General features: G+C 47.1%; 1 protein-coding gene across 1 annotated transcript in view; it reads right to left on the minus strand.

Moving 5' to 3' along the window:
• The window catches only part of LOC122398318, a 36,491-nt gene extending 23,339 nt beyond the window's left edge, over positions 1-13,152 (minus strand). The window contains exon 1 of the mRNA XM_043398054.1: positions 13,056-13,152. Within this exon, the coding sequence (XP_043253989.1) occupies positions 13,056-13,152 (97 nt within the window). The remainder of the gene's footprint in view (positions 1-13,055) is intronic.
• Between the last annotated feature and the right edge of the window lie 5,400 nt (positions 13,153-18,552).

The following is an 18,552-nucleotide window of genomic DNA, read 5'->3' on the forward strand; positions in this document are numbered from 1 at the left end:
TTTCTGAAATCGAGAATAATTATAATCGACGAGTAAGAGACAAATATTTTTATTCCATATCTTTTCTCATAATAACTACGTTTTGTGAAATGTTCAGGATAAATTCCCCGCTTCATCGTCCGTTATCGAACGTTCGTTCCGGATTGAAATGATCCTCGATGGTCGGCTGTAACGTAACTTTGGGAGATTGAAGCGTATCCGATAGTGGGTGAAACGTAATTATCAAACTTCACTATGAAACCGAGGGTATGATTGAGAATTAGAAAGGTTAATAGCTTCTGTCCGCGTTGAAGCTTCGTTTCGAGATTTTAAATAATATCTTTGCATACAAAATGGCAAGAAAGATCGGAGTAACTTTGGAGAAATACTTTGCGGGTGGTTCGTTGCGCGTACGAGCAGAGATTAGAAGTAACAGTGATCCTAAACAGTTAGGGTGCTCGTACGTGGGAAAGGTGAGGATCGTACGGGGACAAACCTTATTGTACCATGGATATTACGACCACAGTTAATAGCGAATTGCCGTGCCATTGGAATTTATACGTATATTTCGAACTGACAGTATTCCATCCCTCGATATTATCACGAAATTCCGTGCTAATATCAACATTCGTGTCTGTACCAGCCATGTCTAAAATTAACGTCAATATTGCCGTCCCTATTGGCGTTAAACCGTGATAATGATAACGCATCTTTATCGTTCCAAAATAGCCTGCAAAACGGAACGAACAGTTGCATTGACTTTTCCTAATTGCATCTATGTGCGACTTGTGTCGTAGCTGGCGTCAAAACGAGTTTCTAAATACTTATTTTTCCTTGCATTTCAGACTAGCGATCGAGATTTTGGATCCCCTGTTCCAACGACCAGAGAAACGATTCAGCGATCACGATGTTTTTCGTGTCGAAAGAACCCGACACGGAATTGCGGAGGAACGCAATTGCTTTCGAAACGATGACGAAGGACCGTAAATTATCGTGCTCGAAACGATATATTGTTGCAGTTATCCCTCGATAAACGAGGCTCCTGAAACGCACGATACTTTTTGCCGCGTGGTAACGCGTAAATCATTACGGCCTGTAAAACGATTGAAATAAATAGAACCGTAGAAATGTTGTCGAACGTTTGAGAAGCATCTATTACCATCCCGTCGTCGGTACGGGACCAAGAGAAATCCGCTTTTCAGCATACAATAAGAATATCAAACGCCGTCGCGTCTGGAGGTTCGTAAAACGCCTAAAGAAACTCGCCAGGCTGCCGCTGCCTGATAAAAAGATTCGAGAATTCCAGCTACGTAATCCTATTACCGGAAACGTAATCGCGATCGAGGGATCCGAGCAAAAAACAATCGATCGCGAAACTCGCGACTGTCGAAGGGCTGTTAAGTGCGCGAAGGCTTTCAGAAAAATTGAATCGAAAATATCGAGCACTGGTTTTCATCGCGATTAATAATTAACGAAATTAATCAATCGTCGTCTATACGATCGTTTTTTACCAACGATCGAACGATGTTTGCGCAAGCCGCGGCTATCAAATGTTTATCGTCGGAGATTAAATAAAATAACGCGAAAAATGCGGCGTGTACCGACATCGGTGTTTTCCCAAATCGCGTATATCGGAGCCGCGTAAAATCCGTCGCGCAAATAGTAAACTAGAAAGGAAATATTCCTCTTTTAATACCGCCAACGTCAAACAGATCGAGCATTTATTAATCGCTGTTGCGCGAAGACGGAGATAAAAAGGATAACGGAGATCGCGAACGACGAATTTCCACGTCGATTTTCTTTTTGTTTCGCCTGTCGTTCGTTCGGGGGGGGGGCGCATTCCGGCGTGGATCAAACGAGTCGAGAAAATTATTATTCGCTTTGAAACGGCCCGGGAGAAAAGGAAGCTAGGATCCATCGATCCCGTTCGATCGGGGTGGCGGGAGAAACGTATCGCGAGAATTAAGCAAATCGTGGAAGGTTATCGATTGCGAGAAACGAAGGGAAACGTTGGTAATCGTTCGGTAATGTCGACCCGTCCGCGGAATCGATGGTATTTCCGATTAAAATAAAAACGCGACGGAAACGCAGATCGCGGGGAATACGAAGATTTATGTATTCTAGCCGGTGGAACCTATTAAAAGAACCGATCCTTGGGATCGCGGCCACGGGGGATTATTAATTCCGATGAAATTGCGAAAATCCAACCGCGCGGAAACGGGACAATCGATTCCGCGGTGAAAATTCAGTAATACTTCCAACGACCGGCGGGGAAACGCGTTATGAAAGGAATTAGAATTTCATCCGCAACGGATACTTCCTAAGGAATTAAGGAATAAAATGTTTCCTCAAAAATAAAATGCAAAAACGCGACACCTGGAACGCCAATTTTAAACAGTTTTCCGCCGTTCGGGGATTTAGAAATTGTCGGTGAACACGCGTTAATTCGTGCTGATCGCCAGAACACGGATCGTTGGTAGTCTGAAAGCGTCGGTTTCGCGGTTAACGAACCCCCTGACTGTGTAATTGACGCCCAAGCAGAGATCGCCCGCAATTACCATAATTTTCCCATAAACTAATGCACGGGTCGCGTATTGTGAAACATTTTGCGACAACGCGAAACCGATTACGAATTTCACCGAAAGATCGAGCGAACCATTCTGTTTGAATTATCTAACCAGAGACACTTTCGAATAACAAATAATCGAAGCAACGATTCGTTAAGGATTAATCGTCGGTGAAGGTGAAAAGAGAGAAGTTTAAATAAATCGATACACGGTACCGTGAATGCAAAAATGATCGGTTAATCTTTTCCCTGTCGTTCGTGGATGTTCAAGATGATGATGAACAACGCTGACACAAAGAATGTTCTCGATGAGTCTCTGTCTGGAGCTTGAGTTATTAAGTGCCACTATTACGATACCGCGGAACAGTCCTCGAGTAGTTTGCAATTTCACGCTGTGATTCAGCACTCCTTTTACAGAGATTTTAGTAAAAAGGAGTTTGGATCTGGTCTATCGTTGTTAGTTTTGTCAAACGAAATCCAATAGAAGCAACGGACAACAGCCAAAGAGAATACAAAGTTCAAACGGTGAAACAGCAAGTTGGTGTCCTCTGTACCGTTTCGACGCGAGTTTAATTATTTCCCGGTGTTCCTCTCTGTAAACTTTTTACCGATCTTAAAACACTATCCTTCCTAAATATATTTTCGGACAAAAATGTGCAGGATGATACTTTAGTTCGCGACGTTATTATTCCCCGGGGACAGCAACAGTCGAAGAGAAATCCAGTAACGTTTAGACAGCAAAAAGGCAAGTTGGCTTTTCTTTGTACCGTCCTAACTCGAGTTTAATTGTTTCCCGTGTTTCCGCGGGGACCAGAAAAGCGTTTCATCGATCTTAAAACACCCGGCGATATTGTTTCTAAACGCGTACGGTTTTACAGAGAGAAAACTCCTCCGAGTACACTTTTTTAAATAAAAATGCAACCTGTATACATTTCCCATAGATGTGTATACTATGGCTGGAGATTAAAAAAATGCAGAAAACGCAAGGAAGAAAATTCCCATCGAGGCGAACCGGAGAGTCGACGGGTTCCCACAGTCCCCGGGGCTCTGTTTCCGCGTGAGTTTCGCGGAAACGATTATTTGATCGATTAATTTACACAGATGTTCGTTTCGAACGAGGACCCATTCAGCGATGCGTTACAGAGACGCGCGCGCGTGTACTCGTCCAGGTGTGCAGGTGAAGCCGAGATGCCGCGGGCTCGCTCGTTTATCATTGCATAAGATTCAGAACCTGTTCCGGTGTCCATTCATCGCCGGCTGCTCGTATATACCTTCGAAAGTTACTCGTGGAACGGGCTACGGAAAGGTGTAGCCGCCGTGCCGTGGAACATTGGCGTAGAAACCGATCCCCAACCTCTTTTCAATATTTTCCACCAAATTTCCAACCCTCCTACCCCCTTTCAACTCTCCACCATTCGATTACTCCACCTATGCAACGCGTGATAGAACTCGAAAGAAACGTGAAAATCAAATCTTTAAACGGTGTTTCTTTTACAAAGATCGATGGCCAACATCATCAAAAGAATAATATTAGACGTTAGTAGTTTTACAGCTGTGTTTCTTCCACTGATATTATTCCACGAACGTCTGAATTACCGGATGCAATATCGAGCGATGGCTGGTTCGATCCCCGGTACCATTACGGTATATATTTTTTAATAGGCGCGTCTTGACGGGAACGAAATATGAAAAGTGGAAAACTGTCATCGGGGTACGAGCAGACGGAGACAAAGCGAATTCGTATCAATGGTATCGTCTCTGGCCGGCGCGTCAATAACGGGTTCGAGCAATATTTTCATCTTTCGCGAGCACCGTGTCAGCGTCGCCTAACGCGATATATCTTTATCCCCGATTTTACGACCAAACTATCCAGTGGACAGGTTCCGCGAGAACGTATTCGTTTATCGAAAAAAAAGGAAGCGGAGAAGAAGGACCGAGACAGAAAAGCGCGCGTCAATTTCACGGAGCCCCGACAAACGCTGGCATTCGATTCTCCTTAATCACAAATTTTCCAACGATTCCCTTTTATTTATCCTTTACGTCGACCTGATTAATTTTTTGATCGACAGGCGCCGAGACTATATTCTCTAACTATCTGAATTTCGAGTAATTCGACGCGCCGCGAAGCGTATTGAACCCGTCGCTACTTTCGACCCAGCCAGCCAGCCGACTGATTTGTAAACTGAATAATTCATGATCCCGAATAATTAGGCGTTTTATGCTTGCTGCGACTACTAGCGCGATTCGATTCGCGCGTCGCTCGCCCCGACGAACGAGAATCGTTTCTCTTCGCCACGTGCAACGAGAATCGATCGACGAACTTCCAAGTACAGATGAAACGCGGAAAACTTGAAGAGCGTAGAACGTTTTTCGCAAAAACTTCAAGTCGAGGCGACTTCGTGACTTCCAAGAACGTAGTCCGCTTCGCCGAAAGCCTCGATAAGGCAGGTACTACTAGCGACAATTTTTTTTTAAATTTATTCCGACGTAAAGAGAATAATCTCTTTTTTTCGATTTTAATGTATACGATGAAATTGCGAATGGTAATAAAATTAGACGCTCGGCACTTTGAGTCGTTAGCGTAGCTACGAAATCGCCTTAATGGGACGAGGGAGGGGGAAAAAAAGTGCAGTCGGACAGGTAAGTGACTTTCAGCGCGCGTTTTTTAAAGCCTGGAGAACTTCCAAAGGGAAACTTTGATTTTCTGCCGCCGGTGGAAATACTTTTCTTATAATTACTCTGCTAATGAACGCGCCGGGGCTCCATTTATATCCGAGACGCGGGAATTCTCGATTTACCAAAATGAAGATCGTCGAGGGAACGCAAAATGAATGCGCGATCGGGCGTTAAAAACGAACAACGACGGACCCGTCTCGAAGCCATTTTCGTCCGGTTCGATCACAGGTACGAAGACTGACAAATTGGAAGACAGGTTTCGATACCCATCGACGCATTTACATTCGAAATTGCTATTCTCGTATCAAAACTTGCCTATCAATTACATCACGGCGTCGAACCTGTTCGACCTCGTTCGTGGATAAATAAAATAAAATAATTTAACCGGTTCCACGGTTTGTTTATACTCGGTGGTGGCTTCGTCGCAACATTTCGCCATTAGTTTGTTTAATGATCGCGTCCCCGAATCGGTCCCATAGTTCTTGCCGCCTCTGAAAACTCGACGTGGAAAGCCAGAGCTTTAATTCCTTCCAGCAGCGGCGCGCCATAAGTTAAGTTCGATCGCAACGATTTCTCTTCAACAACAAATCACCGCCATCTTTCGAATTACCACAATGGAAGGGCGGCCATAATTTCCCGACTGCTGGATGGGACTCGCGAGACTTCCGCCGCGAACTTACCCCTACAGCGTATCGATAACGAACGATCGTCGATCGAAGCTTAAAAAGTTTCCGGGGGACTTTTTTTCTGATCGTTAACTCGACAAAACTGTTTTTCGTCCGCCATTATCGACTCCGGGAGCAAATATTCAGACGAATCGTTTTCTCCGATTATTTTCATAACAAATAAAAACGAGCGCTGATGTAATTTTACGATTCAACGTATTTTAAAAAGATAGAGAGATCAAACGTTTCTGAACGTCGTTGGACGTAGACGGTTACAGATACCGATCTATCGTTCGAATATCCTCGGAATTTTATTTCCAATTTTCTCGATTGCATCATACCGCGTGCTTGTCCCTTTCCACGATTTCCATGCAAAAGCGTCGAGAGCGTTTTTCTATTAACTTTCTCGCGTAATGGCATTCCAGGGCGCGCGATACTCGCGCGCAACAGCCTCGAAAAGCCTCGAATTTGCATAAGGGACGCGATCGTGTTCGCCCGCGTGAAATACTCGATTTCCTCCACTCGTCGAACAAACAGTTCTCTCTTTCGATTTACCTTCCGCGAATCTTCCTCGAATAAAATTGATTCGAGGAACCGAAACGAGGAGGAAACCAGATCTACGCTCGAAGAATCGTGAAATTCGCTCCGTGGTTTGGCCAGACACGATTCTTTTATCCTTCTAATCGGTCTGCCGGACCTTTCGGGGGGGAATTTCGCTAACGAAGTACGGAGAACGATCGATTCGAAAAGTGGACGGCGCTCGGATCTTTGCGAAATATTTCAAGCGTGTCGCGTTTCTCTGTCCACACGCCACTCTGCTTCCCACGTTCTTCTCCGGTCGCTCTTGTTGACTCAGGTCAGCCTTAAGGCCTTTGAAATTATACGACGTACATCTCGTGACTATTCGCCGAGTGTGTGACCACCTAGCCGACGAACAAGGAAGAATTCCACGCACGAAGTATCGCTGGATCGTCCGATCGCCGCGAACGTTGCGTAATACTCGTCGTTCACCTGTCACGAACTCCGTGACTCACGAATATTAAAGGAAGAATAACCTGTCCAGACAGTCGTCGATTCTCTCGATAATAGGGAAAGAGATTGGTTGTTTTTTTTTTAAATCGTCATGAGGATCGAACGCAGAACGCGGACGCTTTAATTAGAAATTAATTAGATTCGAGGGAGTTTGGAGGAAAGTTTCTGGAGCGAAGGATCAAAAGGACAATCGTGACCCAATGCCGTCACATCCTTCATACCGAGGTGTGCCTCGCAGCCCCGCGTTTTGTGAATACCAAATTGCCACCTAGTTAACTTCCGACGAAGAAAGTCATTTGCATGTCGCACACGGACTACCTTCTCGCGTGCGTGCAATTTTACGCCGCCCATTAACAGTTATGACTTCATTCTATCCCCCCGAACTCCGTTTCAAAGTAAAACCCCGCACCCGTACCCGAAATTCTCAATACTTCGTCGAGTTATTAGTCAACAATTAGCCAACAGGATCGCATAATGAATTCAGTCCTCTCGAACGATTAACGAATGTTTGACAAAGATTTGCAAATCCTATTAAACTGTCAAACAGTGTGAAACATGGATTCGATCCCCTTTGCTCCTTCGAGCGGCTAATTACCAACCTTTGTTACTTTCAAATCCCGAGATCCTATTAACCCACCATACTTCGTCCAACAACGCGACGCAAACTCTTTTCGAAAACCAGCTCGATCAACCTGACTCTGTTCAAGTACCTTTCGGACCAAATCGGTCCTTTGACGTCCGAAAGCAATCAAACGTGACAGGAATCCTTCTCTAAATGCTCTCGACAAAGCTCCCTGCAACAACCACGAACGAAACTCTTCTCGAACGCGTAAGATAATGGACAGAGATCGCTCTAATTTTCCAGACGGACGACTCGACGTACTCGCGATTCCTCGCGTCGAAGATCGTCGTCTTGACCCCTCGATAAAAAATCGTTCTCGGTGATCGAGGGTAAGAATATCTCTTTGCGAGATATCAATTAAATTTAATTGCCCGTGTAAAAAAAGGAAACCCCCGATCGTTCGACGAGCGGTTCGGTTCGAATGTTAATCGCCGGTTCTAAGGATACTGACCGAATTATAAATAGTCTGACTTCGTTCTCCTAGATGTCCGATTGAATGCAAACGAGCCGGCCGTCTTTAATATACATCAGGCTAATTGGACCGACCCGTTGAACTATATTCGAACCGACCAAGCGGGATTCGCGCGAAACGGGAGAACTCAGAGCCGGAAGAACGGTCTATTTTCTACTTCTTTTTCGTAGTAACACCATTTATCTTCGATTTTTAAATTTTTAAATTCTCCATTTTCTTCTTCTACTTCTCTTCTACCTCCTTTCTACTCTTTTAACTCGGAAGAACGGTCCGTTTCGTCGGTGTATCGACAGTCCGAGCAGGTCCTGGCGATTTAACCTTCGGCACGCGCGACACGCAACGCGCGATTTGCATGCGGTCGTCGTGGCTCGTTCCGATTTATGCTATCGGACGTCTAGACATCCGACAGTTTAGCGTCTTCGATTCTCATCCGTGATTTAAATTCTTTTTTAACCATGGACAGGGTGTTATCTATCGAGAGACGATAGTAACTCAATAAAGTAAATAGATAAAACGGTCGATGAGCTGTAAAGGGTTTTAGACCCGCGGTGGTATCGTTATCGAATCACGCGGTTCGTTGGAGTTGTAATATTCCTTGAATATTAATTATTTTATTAATTATCATTGTGTAACGATCGACGCGATGCCAGATAATTAATAATTAAATGTGTCCGCGGCGAACAATCGAGCTACGGCCTCTGTTCGAATTAATTCCCGGCAACGAAACGCGCGCCATTATAATTGCTCCCGTTGAGGGTCATCCGATGGCGCGCAATTAACGTGATCAAAGCTTTATGAATCATCGCGCCGCGAGTCGTCGACGCGTATTTTCGACGCGCGTGCCGTGGATTTCGGAACGACGTCGGATCCAAGGAACAGGAAAAAAGGGGGACACTTTGTTTGGAACGACCTGATATTTTCCAGGCGAACACGGCAGCCTCCGATGGCGATATATTGATCTTTGGATCTCGAGAACGGTGAAGATTCTACGGAGGGATCGCGAAGGGGGTACGGAGGTAAACAATGCGAGGGGATCGACGCCTATGGCGGCCGACATGGGCTGGCATTTAGTCAGAGGAGGACAAGAACCGAGCTCATTCACGACTCCGGCGAGTAGCTCGCCGTGGACACGGAGACACGACGGATACTTTGTACTAGTTTTTTCCAGGCCAGCCCTCCGCTAGCTGGCATTATTATGTGTTCTCGGTACGGGTAATTAGCCTGGACGTACCCGAGCACATACCGGGTGGCCGCCGCGTCCTCAGGAAATCGCCGACCTACCGCCACACCGGCTACGACTTCCTCCCTCGTACTTCTTTTCATTTATGTCGGGACCAGTTCGTTCCACGCTCTCTTCTTTCCCGAGAAAACCAATGCTCGTTTCAGACTTCAAGGTTCAACAACGCGATCGATCTCAATTCAGATTTCGTTGCTTCGTTCCGTGTCAAGGTTCCTTTAAAAAATTCGAGTCGCGGGACCACCGTGCGTCGTTCCCGTATCTCCGCACTTTTCTCCAATTAAAGACCACACGCGTGGCAATTACAAACATGGGAGGGGACACCAGACCTCGATGGAGGGAAGCAATTAATACGTTTTTTATCGTCTTGACCGCGCTTAATATCCGTTTTACTTTCCGTGGCCGTGGCATCGGGGGGGAATGGAAATATTAATTTTCATAAAAGAAAAGTGGCGCGGCCGGTTTTGCAGACGTGCGTCGCGGTTCGCTCTTGGTCCTCGACAGTGTGCATGGTCGTATCCCATTCATGGAAAATTCACGGGGCCTGTTTCTTCCGTTTGTTAACTCGGGCGACTAAAATTCCTCCGAACTGCGTAAGTATCATAGTTTCGTCCGCCATAATATTGGCTCCGCCGAATGTTCGCCGGTTTTCTATGAATCGTAAAAATTCGACTTGGCGCTTTATTACGACTTGTACGATTCGGCGTTTAATTAAAAGAATTCCGCAGGATTTTACGGGGCTGGTTTATTTTCGCCAACGATGAAAATATGAGAAAGAGAGAGGGTGGAAGAAAATTTTAATCCGAGCTGGCGAGCGATTAAATTTTAGCTCGAGACTTTCGCAACGAGTCCTGTTAATTATCCGAACGTGAAAACCAAGGGGAAAGAAATCAAAGGCGAGGGAGGATCGATGGGGGGCGGACAAGACCGCGCGATACACAACGTCTCTAATTATCTTAAACGCGGTCGACGTAATTTATCGCGCGGTCCCGCGAAGTCCTTTCCATTAAAACTTTGGCCACTTCGGCGCGTGGAAACCGCTGCCCGGACCAAGGAAAACGGCTGAACCGAGATGATTCCGGGCTAAGGGAGCCGATTTCGCGGAACGAAGGCCACCGTGAGTGAATTCCTAAAAAGAAAATACATTTCGTTGAACTATTCTAGCCTGACGCTCTCAACGAACCGTCCCTTCGTTCGGAATTGCAATCTTAAAACAGCTCGAACGTTTGAAAAAGATAGATCGATACGAGTTTCAGTGTCAATAACGTTTGACAAGCTATCGAGATCTAGAGAATTAGTGGGTGGCAAAGTGTCGGTTAATTCGTGACGCCTCGAAGGAAACGAATGGTTTCTCGTTGCAGGGAGGCCAACGAGCGTGAAAGCCTTTAGAATCGAGTTCGCTGGTTGCGTGGACGATATATCTCGCGACCGGACCAGATGTTTTCTGGGTGCATATGCTGCCTCCGATAAACCTGAAACGGTTCCATATCGGTTTGCCGGCCCGAGACATCCCGAGCATTTGGCACGGTGAATTGGTCCTGGAGGGATATATAGGGGATGGCGAAGGGACAACCAAGGAGATCGGGTACAGTTTTCCAGTCGGAATGATGTATAGAGTCTGCCTGGCCGGGACGTACAATGTAAGATTCATTCGCTGGCCAACCGGTGGCACGGGAAAGAATCACTTAACCGATCCATGGACCAGCACACGGAGGAATCGATAATGGATGTTTGATGCCGGAAAAACCAGCGAATTCTGCGAAAGATCGACGGACCTTCGGGGAATCCGGCGTACGAATTTCATACGTCACGGTGGCTCGAGAAAGACCAGAGGCGACCCCGGAGTGGCTTCAATTTGTAGACGCACGGATAGGGGTGTCCCCCGGTGGAGATTTATGAACACACGGATAGGATGAAACGTCGCACGGCGGTGCAATCGCCGCGCCAAACGCGGGAAAACTGTCACCTCGGACAAATATACTCGTTAACAAAAAATATGTACTCCGATGTCCGGACACATCGACCATCGACGCTGGAACCATCCCTTTGGAATGATTTTATCGATAATTACAGGGTACATGGAAACAATAACCGACTTTGCGTCCGTGAAGTCGCCAGACCGCGGTATCGCCAAAGATGGAAACCAGCCGAGAACGCTGTTTACGCGAGTGCAGTAAATCTGTTGGGGGAAACTTCTGGATACGACTCATATTCTTCCCCGAAAAATGAATAATCCTAAAAGTTCCGCGATACCGGTTCCGGAAACAACTTGCACGGTGGAAGTTTTTCGACCAGCGTTCCCCTCCCCCAAAAGCAGTTTCGCCCTTCCGTTGGATGGAACGCGAACGCTCGCGATATTTCTATAACCCGGGTAACTTTGACGCAGGGACCAGACCCCGGGACAAGACAATAATTTCCCATCGAGAAAGGGATATACGTGCTTTAACCGAAACAGCTAAAGTTCTTAGACATTTACAGCGGCCGTAACGCCAGAAGCTCACGGTGTACCAAGGAACGTAAACTCTAAGCGCCCGTTCCTATCGTTGCGCCAACTATTCTTGGACGTCCGTGGTACTTAACTGCACACGGCGTCCCCCTCCCCCCGGTTCAGCGCTTAAATGACGATTCAGCCCTGAGCCCGGGCCAGACAGATCGTTAAACGAGAACCGAAACGCTCAAACGTGACGCAAATTTCGGTACACGCGTTACTTTTAAGCAATACGAACCCGAACGCGGCCGATTCGCGGCCCGAACAGTGGTTTCGGTGGTCTTATCGAACGTTTGGGAAGTCGTGGACGCGAGCTTGGTCACGTAGCCTCGAACGGACCTTTCAGGGTCAAGAAAGTCCTAAATGTACACGCACCTTTCTCCTTCGATAACGAGAAATTAAACGAAATCCCCGTGGAATTTAATTTAGAATCGTAATGCTTGATCGATTCGCGTAACACTTTTTTAAAAAAGAAAAAGTCGTCGAGACTGTTACATCGCGGGTCCCGTATAATAAGCGACAATTATTGCCGGCGTACTCCCACGGTCGTTAACTGGTTTGGAAAACATTGCATTAGGAGGTCGTGGAACACGCGAGTCCCGATTCGGCGGCGTACGAAAGCGAGAAAGAAGATACGCGTAATTCGCGTCGGACGAGTCGCGACACGCACAGAATCCGTTTAAATAAATTTGCATAAATTAAACGAACGCTTTCTCGTACGCGGGGAGATCAAAATCGAAACGGTGGATCCTGACAACGGCCGGGTCCGCGTGATCGATCACGATCACGATCCCGATCGATCGCGCACTCCGAACGAATTCTGGTGTGTGTCCATCGGTGCGTTCACCCTGGCCCCGACCCATTGCGCAACAAACGATCCTCGCTGCTCTTTGCCCCGCTCTCGTTTCATCGTTTTCGCCGATACAAAGTCGCATGTCGCGGACCAGGGTCTCTCAAACTGTGCTTCGGACGTTACGCGGATCTCGATCGAGTGTCATTTTGCCGGAAAGACAATGGTTTCCGGAGCACGTGGGTTAAAAAAGCGTTTCGTCGATCGCGAACTTTCCTCGGAAGCCTGTCGATACGCCTCCCCGACAATGGCGTCGTTTTTTCCAGCCGCTAGATCCGCGTCGATAAACTCTGAACCGTAACGAGGGAAGAGAAATTCTTCGCTCGTTACGAATCCTCTGCAATTATGGCGTCGTCTCGATAAAAACGAAACGAGACAATGGCGAAGGAATCGAATTCCCTATTTTCTACGTTGGAGAGATCGTGTTTCCGTGAGATTCTGGTCCCGGGGAGTGTGAAAAACGCTCACCTGGTTTGATCTGCTGAGGCTTGGCCCTCGTCCAGGAGGTTTCCACGAGCAGCAGCGCCAGGACCGCGAGGATCCTTCCCAGACCGGCCAGGGTCATCCTGCTCGACCCGGTGGCGGGCAGGTTCCACAGCCGCTCGAGAGCCTCGAAACGAGAACGATATATATCGCGGTGGCACGGTCGTTGGGCGGTCGTCGTTTCGGTCGACCTCGACTCGCCGTAGGTCGTGCACTACGTGGACGGGGATTATCCGTGGAGCTCCAAGGAGAGAACCGGACTACGCAGAGAACGGCTGCGAGGCCGTAGCCGAGGATCGAGTGAGTGAGGATGGACTGACAGACGTGCGGGCGTACGCACGAGTCAATGAAGTGAGTGGTACTCACCCGTAGGAGCCCTCACCTTACCCAACCCAGACCTCGGTCCCCTCGCCACCTCTCTCGCACGTCTCCCTTTTACCTTGGCTCCCTTCTTTCCTCTTCCTCTTCTTCCACTTCGTTCTCCGGTACACCGTCTTCCTCCACGACCTCTACACACCGCTCTCTTGCTCGTTTCCTCGACTCCGCCGACTCACTTCCTCCTCCTCGCCATCTTCCTTCGTTCCTTCGTCCACGAAATCCGGTACCATCTTCCGTTCGAACGAATCGCTGCAAATTTTACCTTTCGCCCGCTCGACCTTCTCGGCGTTCACCGGGCAATCGTAAAACATAAAATAAAGATGGAAAACCGCGTTCATTTTTCCCCTCGTTTTCCGCAAATAACGCGACACTTGCTCGGTGGACGATTCGCGTTGCTCGTTTTCGTAATTATCTTCTTCGCCGCTAAGTAGACTTCGCGTTCACCTTGTTCTCTCTTCTTTTCCCCGGACTTCTTACCGCGCTTTATTCGCCTCTTCCGCTCCAGGCACGCTTAAGTACCCGTTCTTCTTCTCTCCGCCTGCCTCTTCCTCCCTGCGAGCATGTGATTTTCTCTTCTGATCCGTGAGCATTTTTACTCCTGCACCGGCTGCTCCTTTTTTCCGACGAATAAATAGATAAACGACCAGACGGACATTTTTACCGAGTCCTTCGACCCTCGAAACCTCCACTTTCCTCAGCTGTCACGCTTCGTGATAATGCAAATGAAATTTTCAAACGTTGATACGCGTCTAATTTACAGTTTAACTCGGAATATTTTCATGCAGTTAGGTTCTTTCAGGGTACAGATGATGTCTCGCTCGTCGTAACAGTAGTCCATAATTGTCATCGGTCGAGATTGCAAGAAGGACTGTAATTTGCTCTATCGAAACACACATTCTTCTTCCTACTCTTCTAGAGATCTCTTCGGTCCTACGTTCCCTTCTTTTTTCCTCCCCCTCGTGATATTTTCAAAACGTTCGAACCTAATAACTCCTGATAGAACGAAGAAACAAGGTCTAACAACGTCTATGTTTCCGTCCACGTCTCGAACGAAGAATGAACGATTTCATACGACGAAACATTGTATTGGAAATCGTTCAAGAGAGTGGAAAGTAAAAATTTTGCACCGGGTGACCGTTTCTTTTCTCTTGGTCGTTCTTTCCTCCCGCTAAGGTGGACTCTCGACTCTTCCAGCCTTTCTCCAGGCTTGGCTACCTACAGGTATACCCTTGCCCCGTCCTGTTTTTCGTTTTTCATCCTCCCTCCCGGGCCCCCCTCTGTCCCTCCTCCTCCTCTTATCTGCAGCCACCTCCGCGTAGGTTGTACGACGACGGTGATCCGCCTCATGCAAAGATCCCCCCGATGCTCGGCTCTAACTGCAAGGATATGTACTTTACGGCGGCTTTGGCTCGCGCTTCTCGAGGAGCTTCGGGATTTCCGTGGCACGAACGTGCCTCCTCGCGTGTTCCTCCACGGTTTCTGCCGCGTTTACCGGCAGGCCCGGGGTCCTAGAGTCCGCTAACGACGAATGCGTAATTCCCGCTTGAAAATTACCCGTCCGTCGTTTCTTCTCCGCCGGATGCATCCAAGAGTCTCTTCGCGGGAGCCCACTGATCCTATTTCACTCTAAGCTAGACCCAGATTATAGACTAGTCTATATTCTATGCGTCGAGACTGCATTTAGATGGAGTTCTCGAGATAACTTGCACGGGGAATCGTTGAGTTAGCGTTTTATGTGAGGAACGCCTCGGATTTCGAATACCTGGTCCGGATAACATCTTTTTTTACTTAATCGCGGGAATTAACTTTGTATATTTGATGGGCTTAACGAGTCCAAACGCAAAGCAAGGTGCCTAAGAATCTACCGAGATCTGGCAATCGTTCTGTTTTAACTACGAAGAGGAAACGGTGGCCGTCACGCGGTCGTTTAAAAAATAATTTTCGTGGGGAGACGATCGCGGAGAGCGTAAAATTACATGCACAGTTTCGTTGCAGAAAAGAAAGCGGGGTAAACAGAAAATCGTATTACCAAGTAAAATTATTTCGAAACGGAATAACGTTTCCATTGAGATGCGAAACGCTGTACAAATAACCGGAATGTTTGCATAGGATGGGACACCGGCGAAACTCATCTTTTCGGATGTTTCCTCGTACACCGATAGTCGCGAGCATCGGGGAACGAATAAAAAGGAATAAAATAAGGAACGGCCTGAAACGGAGCGTGGAAAACCGGTAAGCCCTCCGCCGTGAAAAAGAAAACGGAATTCCCGATCGTCTCGATACTCTGTTTCGTTAATAATCGTGCGTTGTTTAAAGCGGAGTCCAACAACGCCTCGACTAATCTGCGATCTAAGCCTCGGGCCAACACCGCCCTCGAAAGCAGATCGAATCTTCGAAGAGCCCGAAGAACGTTGGGGAAACAGCGTCGAATACTTGTTCTTTAAATTATCAACAGTTGGACAAAATTAAGTTTCAGGAAGCCTACTATATTAAACGATCTACGATCTAGTAAAAGAATTCTTCGCGAAGTTCTTTGCGGAAGAGTTACGAGACGATCGCGTAATGTTTTCTTCTGGGAACGTGCGGTATTCTATTATTTACTTTTACGATTAATTAGTTCCTGGATGCGTGAAAGCAACAAAGAAATAATTTCTTCCGATTACGTGTCAGTTCGAGGATTAATTGGTTAAGCAAGCGATTCGATAACTCTGATTTCGTTTGTTTCGACGTATTTTCTATTCTATTTTCGACAATGTTGTAAAAGTTTGAATAGCAACGACCCATAAAGGGAAACAGGTAAAAACAACGTGGTTCGAACGCACGTCGGTCGAAATGCGAACGCCTGTCACTCGAAACTGCATTTTTCGAAACGGCGAGAAGAATAAATGGAGAAAAATTTCCTTTATGCTACACCTATAGTGGCAACTAGAATAATATCTATATTTACCAATTTTTCCCCCCATGCTTGAATATGCAGGGAATGTTTCCCTCGAAAAGGTGGAATTTCCGTTTGAATTCCAGCTTTGAAAATGTTCAAATTATCCTCGTTCGAGGCGCAAAAGGTTATCCGATAGTTACGAAAAGGAGAATCATTGATTTTTCGAGCCGTTCTCAATTAAAAGCGGAGACGCGATCTGTTTTGTTCGAACAAAAATGGAATGAAATCAGATTCGTGACCGATCGTAACGAAACGGTCGTTCGTGTCGGTAAATAATTCAATCTTTCAGCCACTCGACCGATTCGTAGAAGACTGTAAAAAGTAGTCGTCGGTTGTTCCGTCTTCGCGGCTGGTGGGGGAGAGAAAACGCGAGCGATCGCTGAAAACCGGACGCACTTTCGATTCGTACTCGATATCCATCCCGTGTGGCTCGTATCAGCCCTGGAAAAAACCGTGATCGCGTGTGCAGTGACGAAATAAACCGGGGGTGGGTGGCAGGGGGCCAATAAGGACGCGGCGCGGAAAAGCGTGCCGTGGACAAGTCTATCCATCTTGCTGCGCCGACAAATCTGGGGAACTGGAGTCCCGTGGCACAGGGAATCCTCTCTTGGGGCTCGATACGGTAAAAAACACCGAGGAGGGAAAGAAAACCTAGTCGCAAGACGCTCGAGAACGATCAAACAGCATCCCAGAACAATCCTTTCGTTTCTATTCGGCGCTGAACCGGTCGCTGATGGATCGGCCTTTCCGCATTACGCGATCCTCCAAGTATGAAAAGCTTTCACCTAACATTTCGTGGAGCACGGATTTCCTTCCGACTTTGAACCCCGGAAACGCTTGAATTTTTATGCAGATAGAACTCTCCCGTTCTATCGTTTGCCTTTGGGACTCCGTTTGAGCTTCCACCCCCCCTCCTCTTCGTTGTGCCGGTTTATTTTAACATCGAGAACCCGAAATTTGGCATTTATAGTCGACGCCTTCGCGAGGGGATGATTTTCTTTGATTTTCTTGCCCAGGAAAATGTTGAAAAAATTATTTATCGTCGCTCGGTTCTATCGTTGGACGGGCAAATAAATTAACAAAGCTGCGGATAGTGGCTGGTAATAAATAAATTTCGATAAACCGAGCCTGTCCGAGATTGCGAAAAAACAAGTATTTTGCATTCACGCGTCTGTACGCGTATCGGGGGAAAAAACACGCACACGTACACACAGGTAAAGCAAAAAGGATATTTCAACGGACTCTGCTCAATTTACGAATGCTGCTCCCTTTGAAGTCGCTCTTCCCGCAGGACAATCCCATTGAAAATCGCTGGTCGCTGCTGAAAAGCTCGTGAAACGTCAAAAGTGCAGAACCAAAAACGCGCGCGGCATTACTCGAAATTTCAGTTCGACAAATGCGAATGGATTTCGTTCCTTTCCGCATTTTTCCCCTCTCTCTCTCTCTCTCTCTCTCTCGTATACACGCGTGTTTTTTTTCATCCAATTACAAACATCCTGATCCGATTCCAGACCCCCGGCAAAAAATCACAAAATCACCAGTCCGTATATCGGAGCCAAAGAGAAAAATTTAACGACGATCTCGCCGCTACGTTCCGCTTCGATTACGAAAGTCATCTTTATTCGTTCACGTTGTCGCGTGGAAAAATGCTGAAAAATTCCCCGGGATAATTTCTCAAAGGTTGCTTGTAAATGTCCACGCGATTTCAAGAACTTTATTTCGCCAACTACTCCACTTCAAATTTTTATCAGGGTGAATTCCTTGAAACTTGAAATTGTCAAACACCCGATGGACGATCGTTCGATCGTCTGAAAAGTTGTGATCCTATTCTGGGGATCAGAGTGTGGTTCCTATCGTCGTGAAAACTTGTAACTGTCCGGTTGGGGGATCGTAGGCGCGCAAAGTTCCTTGTCCCGTGATTTCCCGATCTCTCCCGGACCTGGGGCAAACAATCGATCGAAGTCGCTAATTTATATTCGCGCCGGGCCCGCGCTACCAACGGGGAATACAGTTAATCGAGTCTGTCGTTAATTGAACGAACGCAATTCCTCGGTGCGCGCCGCCCGGTCCGGCGACAGTTTGTTCGGTCGGTTTGTTAGTTCGCAGCCAGTGTCTACGTAGATGGCTAATTGTGATGTCGGGAACGAGAGGGTGAAGAGATCGTTA

The sequence above is a fragment of the Colletes gigas genome, unplaced genomic scaffold, assembly GCF_013123115.1.
Source record: "Colletes gigas isolate AHSC1104 unplaced genomic scaffold, ASM1312311v1 Colletes_gigas_Sc00011, whole genome shotgun sequence".
NCBI lineage: Eukaryota > Metazoa > Arthropoda > Insecta > Hymenoptera > Colletidae > Colletes > Colletes gigas.